The sequence below is a fragment of the Falco punctatus genome (assembly GCF_963210335.1).
Source record: "Falco punctatus genome assembly, chromosome: 9".
Classification (NCBI taxonomy): Eukaryota; Metazoa; Chordata; class Aves; order Falconiformes; family Falconidae; genus Falco; species Falco punctatus.
In genome coordinates this window covers 36,707,109-36,730,216 of record NC_137589.1, presented here as the reverse complement: position 1 = coordinate 36,730,216, position 23,108 = coordinate 36,707,109, and the positions used below count along the sequence as shown (strand labels likewise).

The following is a 23,108-nucleotide window of genomic DNA, read 5'->3' as shown; positions in this document are numbered from 1 at the left end:
CTCGCAGCACAAACAAATAAGCCTTTGCTTTGACCCGGGTACACGCTGGTGGCATTGATGTCTCTGTTAGGTAACACTTTAGATGTCTGTATTTGCGAACACAAATCCCAGTTTCCCTCAGCCCTTATTTCCTACGAAGACAGCGAGATAGGTATGTAAGTGATTTGCTCCACTGCCAATTCACATTCCACTGTAGTCTCTTTTTAAACTGAACACAGTATCTCATTCTTTTATAACGAACGAACAAATGTAATCAGGGATTTACCTAAAGATTGGTGTACCTGAAATTGAGTGGTCAAGTACCTGAATGCACTTGGATTATTTTTAATTTAATGATTTGAAACAATGATAGTGTTGAAGGATGAATGTTCTGAGTTTGTTGGTTTGGCTCTGCATGCAACTGTCTGGTGCTTTTCCTAAAAATAAAATGATAGTAACGAGTGTGGTAGTTTCACATCTTTTTGGTGTTTTTTGCATGTTTGCTAAGAAGGTCTTGGGCTTGATCTAATTGCTGAACTACATATAATTCCTACACTGGAGGAAATTTGTCTCATTGATATCTGCATTTCTGGGGGGCATGTGGTTCTGGTGGTGAATCTTTCACTTAGGTGGCTGTTACACTGAATTTCAAATGCAACATTTTATATATGTCTTTTTCCTCAAATTACTGCTGCTGTATTGTATGTTCCAATTTTCAAATTATACAACCTCCAGAAGTTTTTTAAGAAGCATTTCAAACTGTTTGTTACCTAGGACATAAATTATTTATTTCTCTTTTCACTGTTGCTTATTAAAAAGACTCCTGACAAGTTTCCCAGACCTTGTGAAATTGACTTGTTACTCCCTGCCTCTGACTGAAGCGAGCTTCTTAGTGATGCCAATTACAGCTTTGTGCCCTACATTTGGGGTTTGCACTGATGCACTTGTGTTGATAGCGAGCTAGAACTGGAGCAAAATTTCCCTTGTAGGCTAGATCTAAGAGCAGCATTGAGGGTGCGTGGGGGGATGGAGCCACATAACAGTCAAGGCCTTTGTGTTTTGTAAAATGTTTTTTTTCTACTGTTTGTCAATAGCTTGCTCTTTGTAGGGAGAGAGATTTCCACTTTCCCAAAACAAACATTTAGTTTTGGACTTAACACAGAGGTATTTATTTGGTCAATTTGTAAATACAGCACAGAATTCTGTGGCATTTTCAAACTATAGCTGCCGCTCAGTTAACTTGGTTTCAGCTGAAAACGATGGTCTCCTGGGAAAAAAGCAGCTAGTATTTGAATGCTTTTTAAAATGTTTGCTGAAGTGCTTGAAAATAAATGGATTAAGGACTAGTTAAGATATGAGTTTCTTACTAGTTGTTTTTTTTTTTTAAATTATCCAAAAGTTAATGTTGACAACTCAGGTCAGTGTGTTATTTGCTGGGAGCTGAGCAGGCAGGCTGCGAACCTGCAGGGCTGGCGGGCAGAGCTGTGGAGGCGACGGCTCTGGCTTTGGGGGGAGGAGGTACATCAGAAAGCTGTTTTTCTGGCTGTGATTCTTCAGCAAAAGCAATAAATTTGAGATTTGCTTCACCTGAAATAGAAGAGAAAAATGAAGCTCATTCTTACGTTTGCTGTAATCTGGTTTCTTGTAATGTTCTCTGGTGCACTCAGATTTTTTTAAAATGCCGCCTGATGCTTACAAGAGTCTCTAAACACCTCTAAAGCCTGGCCCTTAGGAACAAAGGAGCACCAGGCCTGTGTGTTGATTACAGGATCAGGGCACGGTGCGCAGCAGCTGGAGCCCGAGTATTTATTGGATTCCCTTCCTCACTAACCATCTCACCCTGCTGTCCTTTTTTTGAGTCTTCCTCTGCACCTCCACCCCCGTCTGTAACAACTTCACGTAAGCACATGTTCAGGCGTTGCTTCTGTAACTAACACTTCACCTCTCTCTCCGCCGCTGTTGTTCCCCGTTCTGTGATGCTCCTCTTCCCTAACTTCACCACCCAACTCCCCGTTTTGCCACAGACATGCAGTGCCCACCCCATCCCTGAACACGCCTCAGCTGCGCGTTGCTGGCATGGGAAGGCCAGCCTGCCCTTCAGCTTGCAAGTGGCTCAGCGCATTGTCCCGGTGAATCCAGCGGCTGAAGCGCAGCGTCAGCACCGGGGCTGCGCTTAGGCCAAGAGTTACTTCTGTGCAACCCGCATCGCTCGCGGGGCGAGGAGCCGCGGGTGGCTGTGGGCACAGTGCTGCTGGGCCCAGCTGTACGCCCCATTCAGTCGCTCCTGGGGGGACTCCTGAGGGGTCAGTGTCACCCCCCCCGTCTGTAAGCCACTTACAGAGCCCTCCACTTGCAGCCCTCCAGCGTATTCCATAGCTCGCAGCCCAGCCAAATGAAGAGTTTGGTATGCAGCTCAGACATCCTCTCTCAGTATTTCCCCGCTGTTGATTTAGTTACTGGATTTTATTTCTGCTAAACGATTAATGACATCGGGAATTGTTGCTATTTCATTTCATGAGATACAGGTCTAAATATTTGTCAAACTCAAGCTCTTTTGTTTAGACTATACCATTTGAATAGGGAATATATTAATACTGCTGAGGCAGTTAAAATTCATAGTTCTATAATTATCTGTCTTGTTTTTGAAAAGTGCATTCTGTGAAACTACCTTCTCAGCAAAAAAGAATTTCTGTCCATGTTCCTATTATTTAACAATGATTATATATGAGCAAGGGGGAGATTTTGAAAACTCAGAATATTTTCAATAAAAAACGTTTTTAAAATGAAAACTTTGTTCTATAGTATGCATGTCAAGTGCTGCTATCCAATGTATAGAACACTGAAAATTATTAGACAAGAGGGTAAAATGACTGAAGTCTCCTTCATGTTTCCTTTTCTGAGGCATAATAATTCTTGCAAACCCTTTCCTTCCTTTCTTCCTCTCCTTGTCTCTCTGCTTCCCCTTCAGACTGTATGCCTTTATTCTGTCTTGATTGATACCTGAGCAAGTGAGAATTGGCTCTAATGAACTGTTAAGCATTTAACAGTGTAGCCTATAGTGTAAAAAGAAGATGCAGCCCCCGAAATGATACGTGTGGCTAAGGCTGAATGTGCATCATCACTTCGTTTTTTCTTGGGTTTTATTTAGTGCTTACCCGTGCAACTGTAGCTTTCCAAATATATTTTGCTGGAGATGTAACACACAAAAGAGGGTTGTGAAATGAAGGTTTGTTAGCAATATATGTTTAGGGGCTCAAGGGAGGTAGGGTATTTGGGCTAAAATTCTGGTTTGGCAGCTTTTCGGCGTGTTATATGCATGGTTTTTTGTTTTGTTCCTTTTGCACTGTGGGCTTCAAGACGCCAACCAATTAATTCTGGAAAAAAGCTTAATGTAGGCTACTCCTCAAGAAGGGGTCTATTTTAACATTCAGTAAACAGATAATCCATTAGGACAACAATATACATTGTGGCAAGTGCTATCCTAGGTTTTTTTGTCAGTGCTTATTTATAGTCTTTTGATTTCCCTTCCCTCCTGTGGTGCAGTTTCAATCATTCTCCCTCCAATCTTTGTTCTCGTATTCATTGCAAGCTGAAAACAAAGTAAGAAAGAAGCTCATACGTAGCGTTCCATTCTTGGCCAGTTCTTCCTCTATAGCAAGAAGGCGGTTGTATTTGGTCACCCTTTCTCCGCGGGAAAGACCTCCCAACTTGATAAACCTGGCACCCAGTCCAACAGCCTCAAACGAGAAAGTGCGTATTTTAAAACTACACAGTTTGGGAAGTGAAGTCATTCTTAATTGTTAAATACAGTATCCTACTTCTAATTTAACACTCTTTCTACAGATAAAAACCCTCCTCTATTTAGAAATTAAATCTCTTAATAAAAGATTTGTCAGATGCAAACAGTAATTTTCACTGGCGTATGAAATGAAATTTTATTTGCAAATGTAGCTTTAATACAAAAAGATTAAATGTATTAGTATTAAGAATTTTTTCCTAAAATATTATTACTACTCAGAAATGTTTTAAGTAACTCACATTTTTTAATAAACTAATGCAACCGAATAGATCATACACATTTTTGAATATACTCCCTGCTTTGGCAAATTTCCTGTATGTTCTCTTTAAACTCAAAGATAAACTTGTGGAGAAAAAAAAAAGTAACTCTCTAGAAAAAGCCCATTTTGTAAAACGTTGTTTCTTTCTCAAGCAGAAACAGGCTTTCTCCTTAAAATATAGTTCGTGTTAAAAGCAGTGTTTTGGCAATTCTGCAATTGAACAGCTTTCAATACTTACCAGATCCACAAGGCTGTCATCAGAAGATTCTCTATCTGGACTTCCTAATATGGTAATATGTCTTTGACCTATATATAATGGAAGTGTAAAACCTTCATTAGTGTATATTTTATGTATTCAACACAGAAATTGTTTGGAGTTCTCATTCTTTTTTACCCTTGGGCTATCTAAGCTTAAATACAAACAGGAGTAAAACCAATGAAACCCATCTCATAAAAATGTAAACTGTATTAGTTTGCTAGGTTAACATTACATTTTATTTTCAGCATGGATAAGGGAATATCTAACATCCTATCCTAATTTCTGTCCCTCGCTGATCTGGCTGGTAACACGTTCTACAGGCTAGGAGGCTGTTCTGTTTATTTTAAATGTGCTCCTTACTATAGTAATGTTTTTTCTTCACTATAAAAGAAGCATTTACCATCCTGACTAAATGAAATCTTTAAGTTGCTATTTACTTGCTTTGAGATGGTGATTCTGGGCTCTTTGAAGGAATAAGGAAGGAACTTAGATATGTTAAATTTGTTCACCTATCCCTTGGGTATAAACATGAATACAGACAAATTGATACAAAGAGAAATCTCACATATGAAACTGCAGAAGTTCTTAGTAGTGTTACCACAAAGGCTCAATAATATGTAGTCAATAATTATGTAAACTGCAATTTTAAACATTTTGGTCTTGTTTGGATTTCTTAATTATTAATACTAGTATTAGTAAAAATTCAGATTACTCAGCTACATCTTTTTTTTTATTGTGTTCACTTTTGATATCTAACTGTATGAGACTTAGCTGCGGTGTCAAAGGGCACCCACATTCAAAACGTCCACAGTGTATTAATTTACTATAGTTGAAGCCTTGGATGCTGTTTTAAGCTCCTGAACAGGAATTTGGGAATCAAATCATGAATTTTAGTTCCTTCTGACAAGGGCTTGCTAAATCAGAAGTGGCATTAATTTAATAAAAACGTGTAATATTTACAGGTGTCACAACACTACTTACTGACTTGTAGGGTTTGAAAGTCAGCCTTTCCCCCTCCCCTACTCACCGTCTAGAAGTCCAGTAAGTTCTATGAGGTCTGATACCTTGGTTTGGTTAATATATTTCAGGACAACACCACTGCACATTGGTATGCTTATGTTTTGGTCAATTTTAAGTTTGGAAATACATGTGGCAGCATCTTCAGCAATCAGGTAACATTTGGAACCCAGAGCATAACATATGTTACTCCATTGTTGTCTGTCCTGCATAAACAATCAAGTAAATAATTGAAGTTAAAAAAACTAAACTGAATGAAAACCCTAATTGAGGAGGTAAAAAACAAAACAAAACAAAAATTATTTAATCCTAAAGATACCCTTCATATTAACATATTATATTTTATACTGGTTTTAAAATCTGTCTACTTAAGAAGAACATACCATTTTACTTGGATTTCAGGATTTTGCTAGAAAACATAAATTCTAATCTGGAATTAATCAAAGCTAGTTGCATACAAGTATAGCTTAAAATATTTCAAATTAAATTAACTGTAGGATTTTGCAGTTTTGATTTATTTCCTGAAATGTATTCTATTCTAATGGAATATAAATTTATTTCCTGTTGTTTTATTCTGGGGATTAATTCTTGTGTTAATATTTTAAATGTCTTAATATTTATTTGAATATAAAATAATGAAACAAGAGGCAGTCATAGACTCAGTGACATGTATCAAGTCAGGAGGATCAGAGCTGTGAGACTGACCCAGAGGGAACAGCAGAATACAACAGTCTTTCCAGCAGAGCTCCATTTTTTAGGGTCTTTGTTTCTTGATTTTAATGCACTGTTCACATGGTACTGAGATTTAAGGATAAAAAAAGGAAAAAGATATGTAAATAATTTGAAAGAACAAATTTAAAAATTAATTTGCTTGCTTTGTGTCCATAGAATGCGAAGTTCTCACATTAAAAACATTACTTTTCCAATTAATAATTCTGTCAGTAATAATTCTTGGTCTGTGGATCAGACAGACTTTTGTACCTATGTAGTTGCAATCTGTGCAAGGGTCCATTCCTGTAAGGATTTCAAGCTTGCATGTAAATGAAAATGAAGTTTTTGACATCTGAACAAATGTTCAAACTTAAGCACAAAAGTGGTCTGCTGTCTGGCAATGAATTGTGGAATTGGTACCAGGGCTAATCCTCAAGGACCTAATTATCTGTGGCAAAGGTGTGGCATGGGTAAACTTTGTAGATTTGTGAGGAGGGAGGAGGAGGAGAGGCATTTCCCTTATCTGTACTTATCTGTACAATTATCTGTTGTAATTCACCTGCAGATTTCCATACTGCAAATAGTTCCTTTGTAAGAATTCTCAAAGAATTCTGCAGCCCTGGCAGCAGTGGGGAATAATCTGCTGTTTTGGAACATGGGTAATTCAGAGTCACACTGAAACAGCACAGGGAGGCAAGGCTGATTTGAGCGAGCTAACAATAAACACATACTAGAAAAATGAACTTTTAAAGTTCCAGTTAAGAACAAAATCAGATGGATTTTGCAGCTCATCTGTTTTAGAATTATTGATTCAGGCACTGGGCAGATTGACAGAGACAATGTCACTTTGCTTCCACCTTCAATCATGGTCTTCCTGTTTTGTTCATGAAAACAAACCCCATATATTTTACAGAAGATAAAGGCTGCAGTTTGACAGCAAGAGATACTTATTAAGTTTTGCAACTGCAGAATCTAGGTCTGCAATTGTAGGTTCTGCTACAAATTAAGTTTTTAGCATGGAAACTTAATGTATAAATGCTAATATTTAAGGTTGTGCAATCTGTTTCTTTCACCCATCTATAACTCTATAACATGCTTAATAGTATTCTACTTTATTGTTGTAATATATTTGCCACACTAAATTAACTCCTCTAACTTTGAGCACAGTGGTAAATACATGGTATTTTACTACCACTTAAAAAATTCTGCCGAGCAGTGCTGCCAGTGACAGGTTTGTTCATGCTTTGAGTGTCAATCTCAATCATGAAGAATAGCAGCAATAATTTTTTTGAGTGATTTTAAGGAATATATAAAAATGTCCAAATTTTAGCTTCTTCCTTATAATACAATACAGTGTCAGTCATATATCACTTAAATGTTATAACTTGTTTTTATAACTTGAACTATTTGTTTATGTAAGAAGGAAAACTTAATAGTGCTTTAGCAAGTAGAATCAGAAAAAAAGCATTTTCTTGTAACTCTCTAAAATATTTGTACTAACCGTATTCTGTTCATGCCAGGATTATCTTGTTAGGAATTATGTCAAAAGTATAGAAAACTTTAGTTATTGTCAATTACAGATATGCAAATGAATTGTTAAATACATTTTTATAGTGATATTTTTGAGCTTAAAGACTCCAAAACCAGAAGCTTCATGTTTTATGTGTTTTGTAAAAATGTGAAAAGGGACTGTACTGTGGTATCTTACCTCTTTTCTTAAGGGATCTATTAATGCAATAATAAAAGGAAATTTATTAATCAGTTCCACATATATGTCAACCATTTCCTCAGGACTTTTGAATGTTCCAGTGAGTATTTCATATTTACCTTTAACCTAGAAAGTAAAGTAAAAAGCATAAAAGATAAGGAAATAATACTTTGAAAGCCAGAGTATAAGGAAAGCATACAGATCTTGTGACACCAGGTTCTCTATTAAGGCAGCAGATTGTGTTCTTCAATAAGCACACAGTCACTTGGCTGCTGTATGGCTAAGCGCTCAGCACATTGTGATGGAAAAACTCTGCCTGAAGTAACAGTGGGTTCCAGTGGGCTTGTGCCAAAGTCTCTGAAAGATGCCACTCCCAAAATCAGGGAGACCTATTTCAGCATTTTCTAGGCAACACTGTCAGTTTTACACTGCCAGTTTTATTTATGAATAAAGTTAGCAATGTTTGACATTTTTACGCAGTATTGCATGAAAACCCTCACTTTTCATTTCCAAAAAAAGTTCATGATTTTTGTCCTCATTTTCATAAAGAAAATACTGCTAGGGGAAAGGAGTGCCCCCTCAGTGCTCAAAAACAAGATGCTGCTTTTCCTTACCTCTTTCCTCTTTAAAAAAAAACAAGAAAAAAATACTTTAAAACTAGTCTCATCATTACAGAACGCACAAACCACAGCATACAACAATTATGGGCACACTGTCAGACTGTGCCAGAATACCCACTGCTTTAGTGACTATAACACTTCAATAACAGAATGTTGCAGAATTGCTGATAATTCATCTGTTAAGATTTTGCTCATTCTGGTATAGGATACAGATATCATAGGTTATCATAAAAGCAACTGCTTTCACAGAAGATATTACTAATGGAAGCTTTGTCACTATAGTACACCCAAACACACAATATCTCATGAGATATTAAATGGAACAGGAAGTTTCTTTTTCTGCTTAGAGTGTCACCTGATGGATCTTGGAACGAGGAGCAAGAACTTCAGCTGGAGATAAATAAACTTTGTCTAATACAAATATTGAAAAATAAGAATTAAAAAGTGAATGTTGATACACAATGAGATGAATGTTAGTGGGTATACAAACATACCATAGAAAAACTACATGGAAAGGTCAAGGTAGTTGGAAGAAAACAACAGATGTAGTGTAATATAATGGTAAAATAAGCATCTAGTGGTGTGAAGGAGTTACAGAAGTATACTTGTGTAAATAACTTGTTCTTCATTTTTGAAAGCAAGGTGGATAGAAGATAATAATTTCATTTATACCTTGTGATAAAATGAAAAAAAACCCACAAAAACCAAACGCCAAACAAACCAGGATTTGTTGATTAATACTTTCATTCAAAATTGTCTGAGATGTTACACGAAATGAAGCTGGCTTGTTAAACAGGGCATGTAGTAGGTGTTTGCCCATTCAAACAGTTTGCTGTATTTGACACACATTGATCTGAAAACTCTTATTAAATAAATAAACAGAGAAAAGGATTAAACCTGGCTGATGCAGGCAGGCTTATACTGTTTGAATGATTAAAGTTAAATCATGAAAGGAACCGAGATTCCTGTAGGCAGGTCACAAGCTGTAATGGGGGTCTGCCTTTGTCCAGTGAGCCTTATTCCACTCAAGGTGCACCACCAGTACGCTGGTGCAGCTGGGGAGGAGGAATACGTGCATTCTCACAGTTCCCACTGCATCAGGCTACCAGATGGATGTCTGCATGTCTTGTCCCCTTGTACCGACAATCCAGTAACACATCTGCTACGCTTGTAGGACTGATTCAACCATACCTTAAAAATGCAGAGACAATTCTTTTGCTCTGCTTGATTGTTACCTTTAAAAAATGGAGTTAGAAGCTTCTAGGTGAGTTTGCAATGTAATAAATTGCTAACAAGTAGCCACACTCCCTTTAAAACCCAACAAAATAGTTATTGAAAATAACTTACGTAATCCATTAATTCATGAGCAGCACAATTTATTGCTAAGTACATGTCTGTTCCTAGCTCCAAACCTATATTGTTGCAAGCTGTTTGCATTAGGAGTAGCGGTTGTTCTAAATTATCGCATCCTGTTATTAGGCAACCTAAGTGTGATATTCTTTTTAAGGCTTGTGGCTGCAAGTAAAACAAAATTAATCACTTTATTTATACATCTATATATAGCACATATATAATTTTTCACTGCCATTTCACTCTGCATTCGGTCATCAAAATACAAGACTCTTCTCAAAAATCGCATTGGCAATTCTAAGGACAATTCCCTATCAATAAGGGGTAATCAAGTGCTAATGAGTAGAGAGCTAATACAGTCATCAGTAACACGTCTAGTAATGCAGTTCTTGCTCTTATATGGCCAGTACTGGCTTAAAAAAAGACTTCAAAGGCACTCTTAACAGCCACTGTATTGTCATGGGTGCTATGTAAAAGTTTCCAGTGCTGTGGACCCTCCCCTTGCCACAAAACCAGATTCTCCATTTTTAAACAGCTTTTACTCATTTATCCTCAACTACAACTTTGATATTGCCTCTATGGAGTACTGAAGAAACACTAGAATTTTTTAAGACTTCTAGGAGGAACACATTTCATAAAGAAGGAATACCTCTAGCACAACGGCATGGAGTTGTCTGCCTCAGTAACTGTGTTCCTAGACATAAGCCACAAGCAGAGTTGTATTGAGCAAATATTTCACCTGTCCTTCTGTTGTCATTTTTTTTTAAGTTTTTCAAACACTAATTTTTAACTTTAAAGTCTGTGAATTTTGCATTATAAAGAATGACACTAAAAACTGCCCAGAAAGCAGCAGGATATAATCCTGGGTTAGACTGGAGAAGTCAATTGGAAAGCATTGGCTTTGACAAGAGTTGGAGAACTAACTACAGCAGACAGAACACAGGCCTAGCTATAGGAGATATATGAATGTTCCTTCACAAAAAAATGTTAGGAAGAAAATCCAGGTCAAATTGTTGTGAGATTATTTTGTAGCAATCTGCGAGGAGAGACAATCTACTTGACTTGTTGCTTTTCGAGCACTAAGCTGCAGCAATACACAGCAAGAAATGCTGCAGTCTTTGTGCATTTAACATGAGATAAAGGCTAAATCTGCATTTTTATGTGATCTTCAAGGCACCCATATGTTGTGCTTTGTTACATTCTATTAAAAGCATTGCTTATCTTTATAAAAACATTTTTTCTCTCTAGTCTTTACTTCTATAACCTAAACAAGTTCTTCTTCTTCACTGCCTACTTTGTCATTTTTTCTTCCCCCCCCAAAAAAAAAGTTCAAACTAACATTGTGCTTTTATCAGTTTAAATTTCAGTCCCACTACTATCTCCTTTAATTTTCCCCTATTGAAATAAATGGATTTTTTTCCCCCAGAGAATCTGATGCATTGTTTCCTTGTGCACATCTTAAGGAATTATTTTAACTCGCAATTGCAGTACATATTGTGATAAGAATATGGAAACTATGCACCAGAAAAAAACATTGGTCATCTGCTTAATGCTGATGAATTTTGCTATTTAAGCACAAAAAAATAGAAAAAACTTTTGATCATCCTCTCTTTTGTACACACCACAACAGTAACAATTCTCACTTGATAATATTTAATTGTCTCAGAATGGAGAGCAAAACTAGCATCGCATTTCCATCCTACTATCTGGGAAACTCATTTATAATAACTACCAGTTTTGAAGTGATTTTGAGTCATATAAAATAATGTCCTGTACACTACTGTGAGTGCTGCCCTTTAGCTACTGGTTCATACTTGCCATTATCTATAACCTCAAACAAGAACTAGAAACTTAATGCAGCATGATTAAGAGGAGAGTTATGCTCATGGAGTTAGGAAAGAGCACAATAGGCAAGTCTTACAGATAATAGTTTTATAGCCTACATGATCAAAAGGGCATGTTCTCTGCCGGTGCTACAGGCCTGCAAAATGCTCATTTGGATACTTTACTGGGATTTCTATACAAGAAAAATGACCAGATTCCAGAAGAATTTCCCCTTTCTGTTATTGTTCCACAGGAAGGGAAGGTATAGTCAGTGTAATCCAAGTTATTATGCAAAATATGAGCATTTGGAATATTTAAAAGTCTTGCCTTGACCTTTCCAAAATGGTAATGTAGATTAATGATCCATTTCTTAAGAACATTTTGGTTCCCTGCTGTTGTTAATACCTTGCTGAAGGCTTAAAATGAAAATCTCTTTTCTTACCAGAGCTTTCTTCCCTGTATTATGTGCTCTGCCTTTCTTACTGTTTGCTAGTTGAGGACTGGTCTGTAGGGAGTGAAAGAAGAAAGAAATCAATTCCATGGAAAAGTGCAAAAATGACAGGGAGACATCAGAATTAAAAAAGGAAAAAAAAAAAAAAAGTTGCCTGAATTTCAGTCTAAAGAGATTGCAAATATTTCCGTTAGGAAATAGCTTCTGTTTTGTCTTGAATACTAATCAGCACCTATCCAGTTTTATTTTGTGATGGTAACCCATTTCAAAGATCTATTTCTATGTGGGCATCACTCCAACCATCATTTGTTTTTTCAAAAGATTCTTACCTAGCCTATCAGAAAAACAGGGGATCTCAGAAATGAGAACCTAGACTCCATACTTGGAGAAACCCCACAACCTTGCTTTGCAAAATTATATGCCCATACTGAGATTGATACACTACTACAATAACAGTACCTTGAATAACGCGTGTTGTGGGTGTGTTAGACCTAGCAAGATCAGAACCCTATATTGTATATTCACTGTGACACCATTCACTCCCAGTGTACTTCCTCAGGTAAACAGAAAGTCTTACTATGCTTACAACAATTTTATATTCTATCTTCATTAATTTAATATCACCAAATGGCCAATGTTTTATTCATCTGTCAGAGAAACACATTTTCTGTTCTGTGCCTAAAGCCTGATAACAGGCTAAATGCTCCATGTTTAAGCTTAAAAAGACAACGCTATTAGAAAGACCAAATGGAGTACACTGCATTATTATTACACATTTTTATCATACCGTTTTGCCTGGAGGCTCCAACAGTCTCATCATTTCTTTCTGAATATCCAGAACTCTTTCTATGCCCTGAAATTAAACAATAGTAACCTTCAAAAGCAAGATAAATTATTTCATTTTAGCAGCTTAAATCAGAAGAGAGAGAACACTCACTCTAAATGCAGACCTTAATATAATATTTTTAAAGAAAAAATTAAAGACTTCCTTAACACAATCCCCCCACCCATAAAATGCAGTCAAGTGGCCAACAATAAAGGGTTAGTAGCAGTGGAATGAACAGGAATATTTGATTATGTTGCTGAATGGGACGGCAAGAAAAGTAGTCTCTTCCTCAAAAGGAACCCTTCCCAAATCTAACATGTAAGCAATATCTGGGTCTGTGTAATATCTGAGAAGTGGGAAGATGATGATCACTGTTCACAACTATGACTCCAAGACGTCCTAACTGGAAACTGACAAAACTGAATGTGTTTACCTTCAGAACATTTCCAGAAAGCAGGGAAAAAAAATCACTGTCTTCATTTTAAACAGGGAATGGAGGAACACTCCAATCAAATGAATCCATTGCTTATAACAGGAAACTCTCTTTCCTTTTCAGCTGAGTTAGTAAGTTTAATGCTAACTTCATAAACCACATTTCAGACTTTCTTAAACTGTGCCAGTAAAGGGATACTGAAGGGGGCAGAAGTCAGTCACAGCTGGCAACACACAACGCAAGAGGAATGGCTACATTTTTTGTACTGCAGCGAACAGCTTGCTGCTCTCCCATGAGCACTAGGAGGCATTATGTCTTTGAAAGGTACAGAATTATCAACCTTATTAAGAGCTCTTGGTGGCAATTCTAATATGTTAAAGGAAAAAGAAAGAGAATCGAGCTCAGCTATTTGTTCAGGTCACCAGCACACAAAGTAGAAATCACAGCCCTAATGTAGGCATCTTGTGCAGATACATTCTTTAATGCAACACATGGCTAAAATAAAAGAGGTTGTTCCAGTCTGCCTCATCCATCCTTCTTGCTCATTGAATAGATTTTTTTCTGCTTTGTATTCCCTTCTATCTTCACAATTTTATTTTTAAAGCTATTCCCAAAGATTTTGTGCTTTCTTGTGAATGTTACAAGTTTTGTTTTGTACACTCTATCACTCATCTGATATTATTTATAATCTACCAATGTAAATGCACATTTTAAACAAAATGAAAATCTCTTACTGTTGTGTAATACAATCAATGCACTGATTTTTCCCTCTTAAATAACACATCCATTTTTAACTTCAAATCTTCACGTATATTCTTTTTAAATCTTCATATATTTACTTCTTTTAATGTTCCCAGTGTTAGAATTCTGCACTAACATTTGTTAAAACTTTGGCCTTGCAACCAAACAAAAATGAAGATAATGACTATATTGAAAAGATCTATATACTTATGTTCACATAAAATCTATAAAATACATTCATAAAAATGAAAATGAAACAGTACCTGTTTGAGTGATAATTGAACTGGTGGTATAAGTATAATTTCTTTCACTAATTTCAGTTTTGCAGGCAAAATTTTTTCACAGTTCAACAGAGTAACCATTGGGAGTGGCAGAGTCATTTCTTTAGGTGAATCCTGTAATTGGGAGTACCACGTGAAAATAAAAATGTTAAAAACCAGAGTAATTTCTTATATATCTTAATTATGGCACAAGGTTCAAAGACTGCTACAGGCAATGGTCTTAAGGGTTTTCTCTATGATGTGTATTTAATACCACTGTCACAATAGACTACTGGCTTCAGAATTCTAGAATAATTGTAATGACTGGGATAAAACAAAGAAAATTGCAAGTGTCACATGTACCTGATCATGTTTCAGCAGTGCAATATGTAAGTACAATGGGATATGGCTAATGGTGGCAGCAGCCTTAGCTATAGCAAGGGACGTCCCCCCAATGGCTAAGCTGCCACAGAGCACTGATTCCCACGGTTCTGCGGGTGGGATCCTTCTCTCTGCAACTGCCACCTTCTTCCCTGCAAGACAGTAATAGCTAAATATTTTCTTGGTTTAAAACGTGTGCTTTATGTATCACAGTTATATGAGTAAATATGATATTGTCATTTCAGTATCTACTCACTGTATTACAAAAGAATCGTTCTTTTTTTCTTAATCTTGTCAGTTGTTTTACACAAAATGACTTTACAAGTAAGCAAAGCATCTGTCCTCACTCTGGTTTCAAATGTATTTCAAATCCATTTCTTTTGCAGATATTTCAAGCACTGAAATATGTATTTTTATTTATCTATGTTTATATGCAGTAACGTGATATAATTTTTCAGGTTCCTTTCATAAGCATGATTTCAGTATTCTTTATCATCCTCCTTGTATGCTCTGCTTTTGCATAAACAACTTGGAAGATCACATTATAACCTGATGCAAAGTACACATACTTGTTTTCTTCTAATAATGAGTATGTAAAAAATTTAGGCCTATTACTGTTGGATTTTCCAATGAGAAAACAGGTCTTTTAAATATTCCATATGCATAGCCTTGTCAAAATTTCAAAATAACCTATCCTCCTTCCAGATAAGTGGAGTAACTTTTGCCAAAATGCTTGAAAACCAGCAGTGCCCACTAACATATTTATTGCCTACAGTGCTTACATGAACACGAACAGTAAGCACCCATCTGAAACCAAAATAAGCGGTCTGATTCTTGAGAACCATATGCATTGGGGGCTTTTTGGTAAATCTGACCAACTACTTTGGTTCCTAATGGGAGCGCCATACAATTTTTGATTTCAACAAAATATAAATACTACAGGATATGACTGATATTTAAATAGGACCTTAATTGGATATGCAGATTAGATTCTACCTCATTTGCATACTACACACAGATTCTATACCTCTTAAATTGAGGATGAAGAGCTACATATGTAAGACAAGAGTAATCCACGAATGAGCAACTCCTAACAAACTGCAGTGTTCTGCAGAGATCCTTTACACCATGCTACTTTGTAACCTGCATAAATTACACCACAGATGCTACCCCGGAAAGCACCTGCTACTGGGAGTCACCACCTCTTAGTGGTCTCCTGTAACAAGAAATAGCTTTATTATCATTGGATCCTAATAGTCAGGTATAGATTCTAACAATAACATTACAGTCAAATTCACAATCAAGCACAAAGAAAACACAATCAGTGAAAACAAGTAATATATCTGTATCAACAGAAGCTTGTCTAAAAGTATACAACGTGATGGTATTTGTATAGACCTGACAACTGCAGATGTTACATTTCAGGTCGAAGGTGAATTTACTGTGCACATATCTGACATATTAATTTTGAGGTTTTACTCATAGTATATGACAGCTGAAACTAAACTAGGAAGAAATAATAATTTGCCAAAATTTTCTGCCCTTCCAATAAATAGTAACAAATCTTGTTTTTATTAGGGTAATGCATATATGAAGGTAACATATGGTGCTTTTTTGCTTTGGTGGTGGGTTTTGTTTTGGCCATGTATACTTACTGTGTTTCTCTACTCTCACATCATTTTTTCCTTTAGTTGGACTGCTTGCTTATTTCTTTTTACTCTGAATTGCCCATCAGTCCCACCTCATCCCTTTCCTTCTTTCTCTTTTGCTTTTCACCTTATTTCCTCCTTTTCTCGGTGTTAGCAAGAAACTTCCCTTCCTCCCTCTTTCCATTCTTTTCAACTTCTATCTTAATTCTATCTCCATTCTCCTGTTCAGTTCTGTGATTCCCTTTTCTTTCCTTATCTTTTTAATTTTTATTCTTCATTTGCATTCTCCTCCATTCTTATTCCCCTCACTCTGAAAAGTAATAACCTCCTGTCTAAGCCAACTGTAAAACAAAGGCAGAAACTGTTCAACCAATGCAGGTGAATGATTAGAAAACTCTGTATTTTCCCCTGTCTCATTTCTGCAGGAGAACCTGCTGTGATCAGAAAGATTTAGGAGAAAGTAACCAAACCCTCTGAACATAAGACACTGTGTCATGTGTTCGGAAGTATTCAGTGTCCACAGAACATTTCAGAAAGTATTTTAGCACCTTTGTCAATATCTGTATTGCAGAAGATATTAAAATCAAATAAAGTAAAACCTGGTTTTGCTGTCTTTTTTTCCCCAGGTAGTGCTGTTGCTGATGGAGTGCATGAAGTAAGGGTAAGAGTGGCTTCTGCTGCTTCTTCTTGCTTTTGAATTTCTTTCTTTTCTTCTACTTTTTTTGAGAAGTATTCACTGAGGGAAAGGGCATAAAAATTACTGGCTCAAAGCATTTTTAGACATGAGACAAGTAGACACAGAATGCAGCAGGCTAAAGAATATGCTAAGAGGTGAATTAAAGGCATCTTTGAGTTTCTGCCATAGACTCGTGTGAAGCTGGATAAGTCAATAAATGACATTAATTTTTGGTAGTCACCTGCAGCATTAGTTAAACAAACAGACCCACAACCAAGTATTATAAACCTTAACACATGCTTTTCACATCACACTGGTTTGAAAGTCAGCTCTGAGCTGACAGTCTTAGCGTGAAGGATGTATTTGCTTTGCATGGGTAGTAACGGATCCTGTCGTAACTTCATCACACCCATCAGCCTGGCCCAGGTTGCTAATCCAATAGGCCAGTTGTACACTGCTTATCTAAGTGCCTGCAAGCTCAGAAGTGGATGATTTTCAATTACATGCATGAACTGGAAACTTCCTACATGGGTGGCAGTCACACAATTCAGGCAAACCAAGTATGTAAGATACATAAAGTAATATAAACAATGCATTAAAATCTTACTTAGATTCACTTCAGTTGGAAGAATTTCTTTCCAATTGAGTCCTTATTCCCTTCATCAAGGTTTCCCCAAAGCTAATGCATGTGGAAGGCAATTAGGTCTGTTTGCTACAGTCTGTGTTAAGTGTGGCAGCCCTACTGGTACCCCTAGAGCTAAGTGTAGCTCCCCTCAGCAGTGAAGTTGAAAGAAACACTTTCAGGCTACATTACTGCTTCTAGGATGAAGAAAGCCACAATGTTGCCAGGTAGCTCCTCTAACATTACTGTAAAAATACATTCAGGTACATCTGCGATACTTTTAACCTACATCTTTTTTTCTTTTAACAACCACACACATTTCTTTGAATGGCCATTCTTTTTTACTCTGGGATGCTCCCAAGAAGAAATATTTGCATGAAAAAAATAAACATGGATGTTTACTGCAGAAACTGTGTTTCCAAATAAACTAGTTGCCCCAAGTAAAAAGCCTTTTGGATCAGCTTGCTCAGAAAGAAAACTCCATCAAAACCTGAAAATTGTATGTATATACATGTTTTCTGTGGATTAGCTCAATGCAGAAGACAAGACCCACAAGCCTTTCGTACCACTTTTGTTCTGCAATGCAATGCACAGAAGTGAACTTGCAATTTGAAAAAACATCCCCACTTAATGAAACTGGCACTGAATGAGTTTCTTAAATGAAGCCTTTAACTCATGAATGTGTTCAGGCATTGTTTTCTTAGAGACCCCTATTTTTGCATCCCATGTATGAAAACTTGTGAAAAAACACACGATTTTCAAATTGTAATTATGAAACCATCAGCCAATAATATAGTGCAATGTATCTGAGATAGACATCACATCCCGAAAATATATAGAAAAATCATAGTAGGAAACATTGAATATTTAATATATTTTTTTACTTACAATATAAACTAACAGTGTATATTTCAAATGCAATAATTTACATAATATGCAAGACATACCCAAGCATCTTATCAACCTCACACTGGTCAGTAGGCTTCAAGTTTTTTAACATTGTGTTCAGCGATTCATTGACCCATTCCACAGCAGTGTTAACAGAGTCATTTCTTTCTTTCTCATCAGCTTCAGTTGTTTCAGATAAGGGATTTTCAGGTATTTGAGAATGAGAAGACATTACAATAGAACAAATTTTCTGGAAGAAAATGTAAAAAGGCTTAAAACACTCTTTAATTTCTAACTTGGAAATGTCATTTGCTAGACTAAGAATTATATGTCCTTACCAACTCTACAAGTACCTATGTCCAAATCTAATGTTTGCTCCATGTATTTATCTTTTTTCATCCAGCACCTTCTTTCTAGTCTCTTATACTTAGTAATCACAAATGTTATTCAAGTTTCTTGACCTAAATTATAACTACTTAGGCAAAAACCTCCTGGCAGATCTGCTTTACGCATATATTTTGTTATCAGAATAGAATGGGGTAATTTTGAAGACCATACAGTCATTAGGACATCTTCTGTTGAAGCTGTTGGTAGACTTTTACCATGATTCAGCAGCAGTCATTCTTAATGCCATTCCTCATGATCAGTTACATTTTGTCTTACCTAGGTAACGAACTTATCTTTCTGCACTGCTGAAGAAAAATACTTCAGAAAATTCAATGAAACCATCATTTAAAAATATCACAGAGTTGCCTGCATTAATAGTATTAATTTTATATACTGTGTACCTATGAAGTTATATTTAATTCAAGAATGAAGTGAACCATAGTTTAACCAAGGGAAAGTAGAAATAATTACACAATAGCTAGAGTTGCAACGACAGTGTCTAGAATATTTCAGGTTGGGGGAGAGATGGCAATGCACCATCAATTTTGCACTGCAGGTGCTAGATGAATATGTTTGACTTAACCATTGCCCACATCAGCCTATTAGCTTAGTGTAAAAATGTACCTTCATCTTTACTGTGATTTTCACCTGTACTATATTTTTCTGAAACACTGTCATACAAACAGAAATAGAAGGATCTGAAAATAAAGAAAAAAGTAAAAGGAGCATGAACTTACAGGGCTAGATATAGAGTGCAAGGAAAAGCTACATGATCACTAAGACCGACAAAAATTTAATATACAAAGATGCACTGTCACATCCCACTAACAAAATAAAAAGTAGTATTGCCTAATTCACAGAAAATAAAGGTTTTATAGTTGCTGCCACTGTCTAACTTTTCACGACTTTTTTTCTAAGTTACAACACTCAACTGTTGAGTTCCGGGGTTTCATCTCCTTTCACTAAAGATGACAAATAAAACATTCCTTAGGATGCGAGCAGAATAGTACTTCTCCCTGATACTGAGAGATTTAATAAATGTAATAATTTATTTTTTAATTAAAAGAAATAAAACAGGAAGAAGCAGCTCATACCTTCTCATAGTTTTTAACTGTACAATATATTTCCACTTCTAATGTTGGCTGACCAACTCCATCAAGAACTTTTCTTCCAACTAATTTGCATATTACTGGAGCTTTTGAAAATTTAGAAAAGTAGTTAGCCTTAAATGAAAGAGAAAAAACTTTATTAAAGTCAATTTCTATGCAAAATGCTTTTGTTCCATTAAATATATTTCAATCAAATCCACCATTGAGCAAATCCATTTATATGTTCCAGGGTTCAAAATACTTCTGTTACACTGCACATTTACTTCTATATTATCTGCTTAAGAATGAGATTCCAGGGAACAGATCCAATTCCTATCTGAGCATGGTAGTCCAAAGCCACATGTGAAATGCTACACATAAAATTTTGTATGTGCTGCAGACAGGGAAAAACAAAAAGTATTTTCAAAATATACTCCTTGCTTACAGAAAGTACTTAATGTCCCAGATATCTAATAATGTTTCAAGGTTGCTTCATCAAATATATGTACAGTTGCTCATGTGTCTCAGCACTCAACCAATGCAGCATTAAAGATCTTAATAGCAGAAGATTAATTTGGAAGGAGAGAAGCTTGTCAGCAAGCTTCTCAGTAACAATGATAAGCACTCCTCTCTTACAGAACATGCTTGCTGTAAAGATATTTACCACAATGACCAAACTCTCCTGACTAGAAATGTTGCTTTTGTTGGACAGAACTGAGCTAAGAGTAGCACAAATTTCAGGAGTTGCAGGTATGCCACATTTAGTAACAAGACACAAGACAACTGATGCAGCTAGGGGTCACTACTCCATGGGAAATCTGGGGGTTTAGGTTAGCAAGCTTTGACCCCTGTGAAACAGGTGAAAAGCTAGACTTCTGGCAGGCAGAGTTCTCGTACTTCTTCCAACACAGTCTTTTACAGGCCTGTTGAACTGTCATCATTCAACTATAAGAATATATTTGGGGGTCTGTATTTAATAAACACTGATGTTGCTTTAAAAAAAGGATTAAGGGGCTGCCTAAGGGTTACTACATATTCCCCTACTAGTTTCATTCTTTAGTCTGGTATCAGAGATGGTCACCAAACAATGACTTACCAAATGGGAAAACTAGGAAACACTTACAGCTAGCTACATAGAGAAGGAACATCGAACACCAAGCAAATCAAGAACAGTTCTAGTCCCAACTGGTGATGGCAAAACACTTGGGAGATGGGGAATGATGTAATATGTAATGAAATGTTTCATTTCCACAGCCACTTTCACATCAAAGAATGTACTAGATATTTTATTCCCGTCCCCCCCTCCCCCCGAAAGTTGCTCACTATTGGTGTCGGCAATTCCGGTATCACCACTAATAGAGGTTTCATTAGGACTCCTGTCTACAGTATTTTCCCAACTGGGATCAGATAAGGTCTGAATCCTTTCCACTTCCATGAGGCCCATTTGCTGTTAAGGAGCAGCTGCAGTGTGAATAGCACTGTCTCTTGTTGCCACTGGGCTGACACATCACCATGCTGAACAGCAGTTTTGTAAGGGACATCCATCTGTGCCCTCCGAAGGCAACATACCTTGGTTTTGTGTCCAGACAAGCAACCAGCACAGAACAAAAAGCCCTGCCGCTGCGGGAATGTATCTGGCCCAGTGTCAAAAGTGCCACTGGCCACGAACACAAAACCATGGCGATCCTTGCCGGAGTCAGCGAGAATTTATTTAACTGTAACCACAGAGACGTCAAGCTCTTCGCATCAGTCTGTGTGAGGTTTGTCAGACCCTCGGGGCGAGCAGGCGGCGGTGGGCGGGCAGTACCGCACCGGCCTGCGGGCACGCCCGGAAGCTGAGGGGGCTGCGGGGCGTCCACGGGCGCCTGGGGAGCGCCACACGGCCACCTCCCCCCCCAACGCTGTTCCTCGGCCCTGAAGCGGCGCCAGGAAGGTCCCTGCCCGCCGAGGGGAGCCCCCTCTGGCCCCTCTCCCCCCGCCGGGGGGCAGCGGTCCCTCAGCCCGGCGCTGCGGGGTCTCCCTCAGGAGGAGCCGGGGCGGCCGTCCGCGGGCAGCTCCCCCTCCCCACGCTACCAGCTCCCCGTAGAGATCCGCGGGGCGCAGGGGGAAGAGGGCGTTGAGCGCGTCCTCCACCCGCTGTTGTACTCGGTGGCCTCGGTAGTACTCCACCGCCTCCTGCCGCAGCTCCCGGAGCCGCCGCCGCTCCTCCTGCTGCCGCCGCCCGCCGGCCTCCATCGCGGGGCCGAGGGGGCTGCGGGTCCGGGCTGGCGGCTGGGCAATGGCGGCCGCCCGCGCTCTCGCGAGAGCCGCCCCTCCCGCGCCCAGCCCCGCCGGTTCCTCAGGGCGGGAGATCCGTCCCCTCAGGGCGCCGCCGGTCCTCTCGGGGTGCCAGAGCTCCCCGGTAAATGGCGCTTTGCTCGCACGGAGCCGCTAAGGGACACCCTGCCCGCGCTGCGCTGCGGCGCCGGGAGCGGCTGGGGCGCGGCGGGGCGGTTTGCTTCGGTTTTCTTAGTGCCGTGAGGCGCTGGTGCTTCCCTTAGAGGCTGGTTATGGGCTTCCAAGTCAGAACGCCTCGGGCAGGTACTCTTTAGTTTTAAAAGTCTCTGAACAACAAAATTGTGTAAGATGATCGTCCTGAAAGAGAGACAGATTATGGTTTGCGAAATGTCTAGTGAGGATAACGCTGCAAAATGCCCCAGTAGCTCTACTTCTGGGTTCAAAAGCCCTTTACTTTCAATGAAAAGAAACGCTTCGCAACCTAAATGATCATTTTTAGCCTGCAATTTCCTACAAAAACTTTCACTTTGTTACACTGTTCACTGGTAATTTTGTTGAAGTAACTGAAAATGGAGATACTTAAAAAGCTGTTAGCTGCACACTTCCTCAGCTCTAAAATCAATATGTGTAGACCTTTGCTCATTGTGTGTGCACGTCTCAAGGCAGGGTGATAATGAAGAAAAATCCCTACTGAATCATTTTCTGTTCCTTTCACATCCTTCAGAAACCGTATGGTACTTGTCCAGAGAGTTAAACCCTCTGTATTTGAAAGCCGTTTCCTCGGAAGAAGTTTCTGAAGTGGCGCTAACCCGTCCCTTGCGGGGGGCGGGTACCTCGTTGGGTTTTCTCAGCCCGGGCTGCTCCGGTGGGCACGGTCGTGCTCGGGGGGCTTGCAGTGTCCGT

The 23,108-nt window shown here is 38.2% G+C and overlaps 1 protein-coding gene across 2 annotated transcripts; it reads right to left on the bottom strand.

Annotated features, from left to right (window-relative positions):
- Nucleotides 1-3: 3 nt before the first annotated feature.
- ENO4 (enolase 4) lies at nucleotides 4-23,107 on the bottom strand. Of its 2 annotated transcripts, XM_080403262.1 has the most exons (14): nucleotides 22,002-23,107; nucleotides 19,935-20,063; nucleotides 18,513-18,703; nucleotides 16,867-17,003; nucleotides 14,601-14,770; nucleotides 14,241-14,372; nucleotides 12,765-12,830; nucleotides 11,969-12,031; nucleotides 9,700-9,867; nucleotides 7,733-7,858; nucleotides 5,324-5,519; nucleotides 4,276-4,343; nucleotides 3,599-3,716; nucleotides 4-1,566 (listed from the first exon to the last, which is right to left on the bottom strand). In XM_080403262.1, the coding sequence occupies exons 1-14, from the start codon at nucleotides 22,161-22,163 to the stop codon at nucleotides 1,406-1,408; spliced, it is 1,887 nt and encodes a 628-aa protein (XP_080259388.1). In that variant the 5' UTR covers nucleotides 22,164-23,107; the 3' UTR covers nucleotides 4-1,405. The 2 variants fall into 2 exon arrangements, with proteins under 2 accessions (XP_080259388.1, XP_080259389.1); XM_080403263.1 differs by lacking the exon at nucleotides 9,700-9,867.
- Between the last annotated feature and the right edge of the window lies 1 nt (nucleotide 23,108).

What these genes read in the sequence shown, in the direction of transcription:
- ENO4 (XM_080403262.1), bottom strand. Translation starts at nt 22,163, where the DNA reads ATGGAGGCCGGCGGGCGGCGGCAGCAGGAGGAGCGGCGGCGGCTCCGG. An exon ending in CGGATCTCTACGGGGAGCTG is followed by an intron (nt 20,064 to 22,001) that starts GTAGCGTGGGGA and finishes CTTTCATTTAAG; the next exon opens with GCTAACTACTTTTCTAAATT. An exon ending in GAGGTTGATAAGATGCTTGG is followed by an intron (nt 17,004 to 18,512) that starts GTATGTCTTGCA and finishes CCTTTCCCTCAG; the next exon opens with TGAATACTTCTCAAAAAAAG.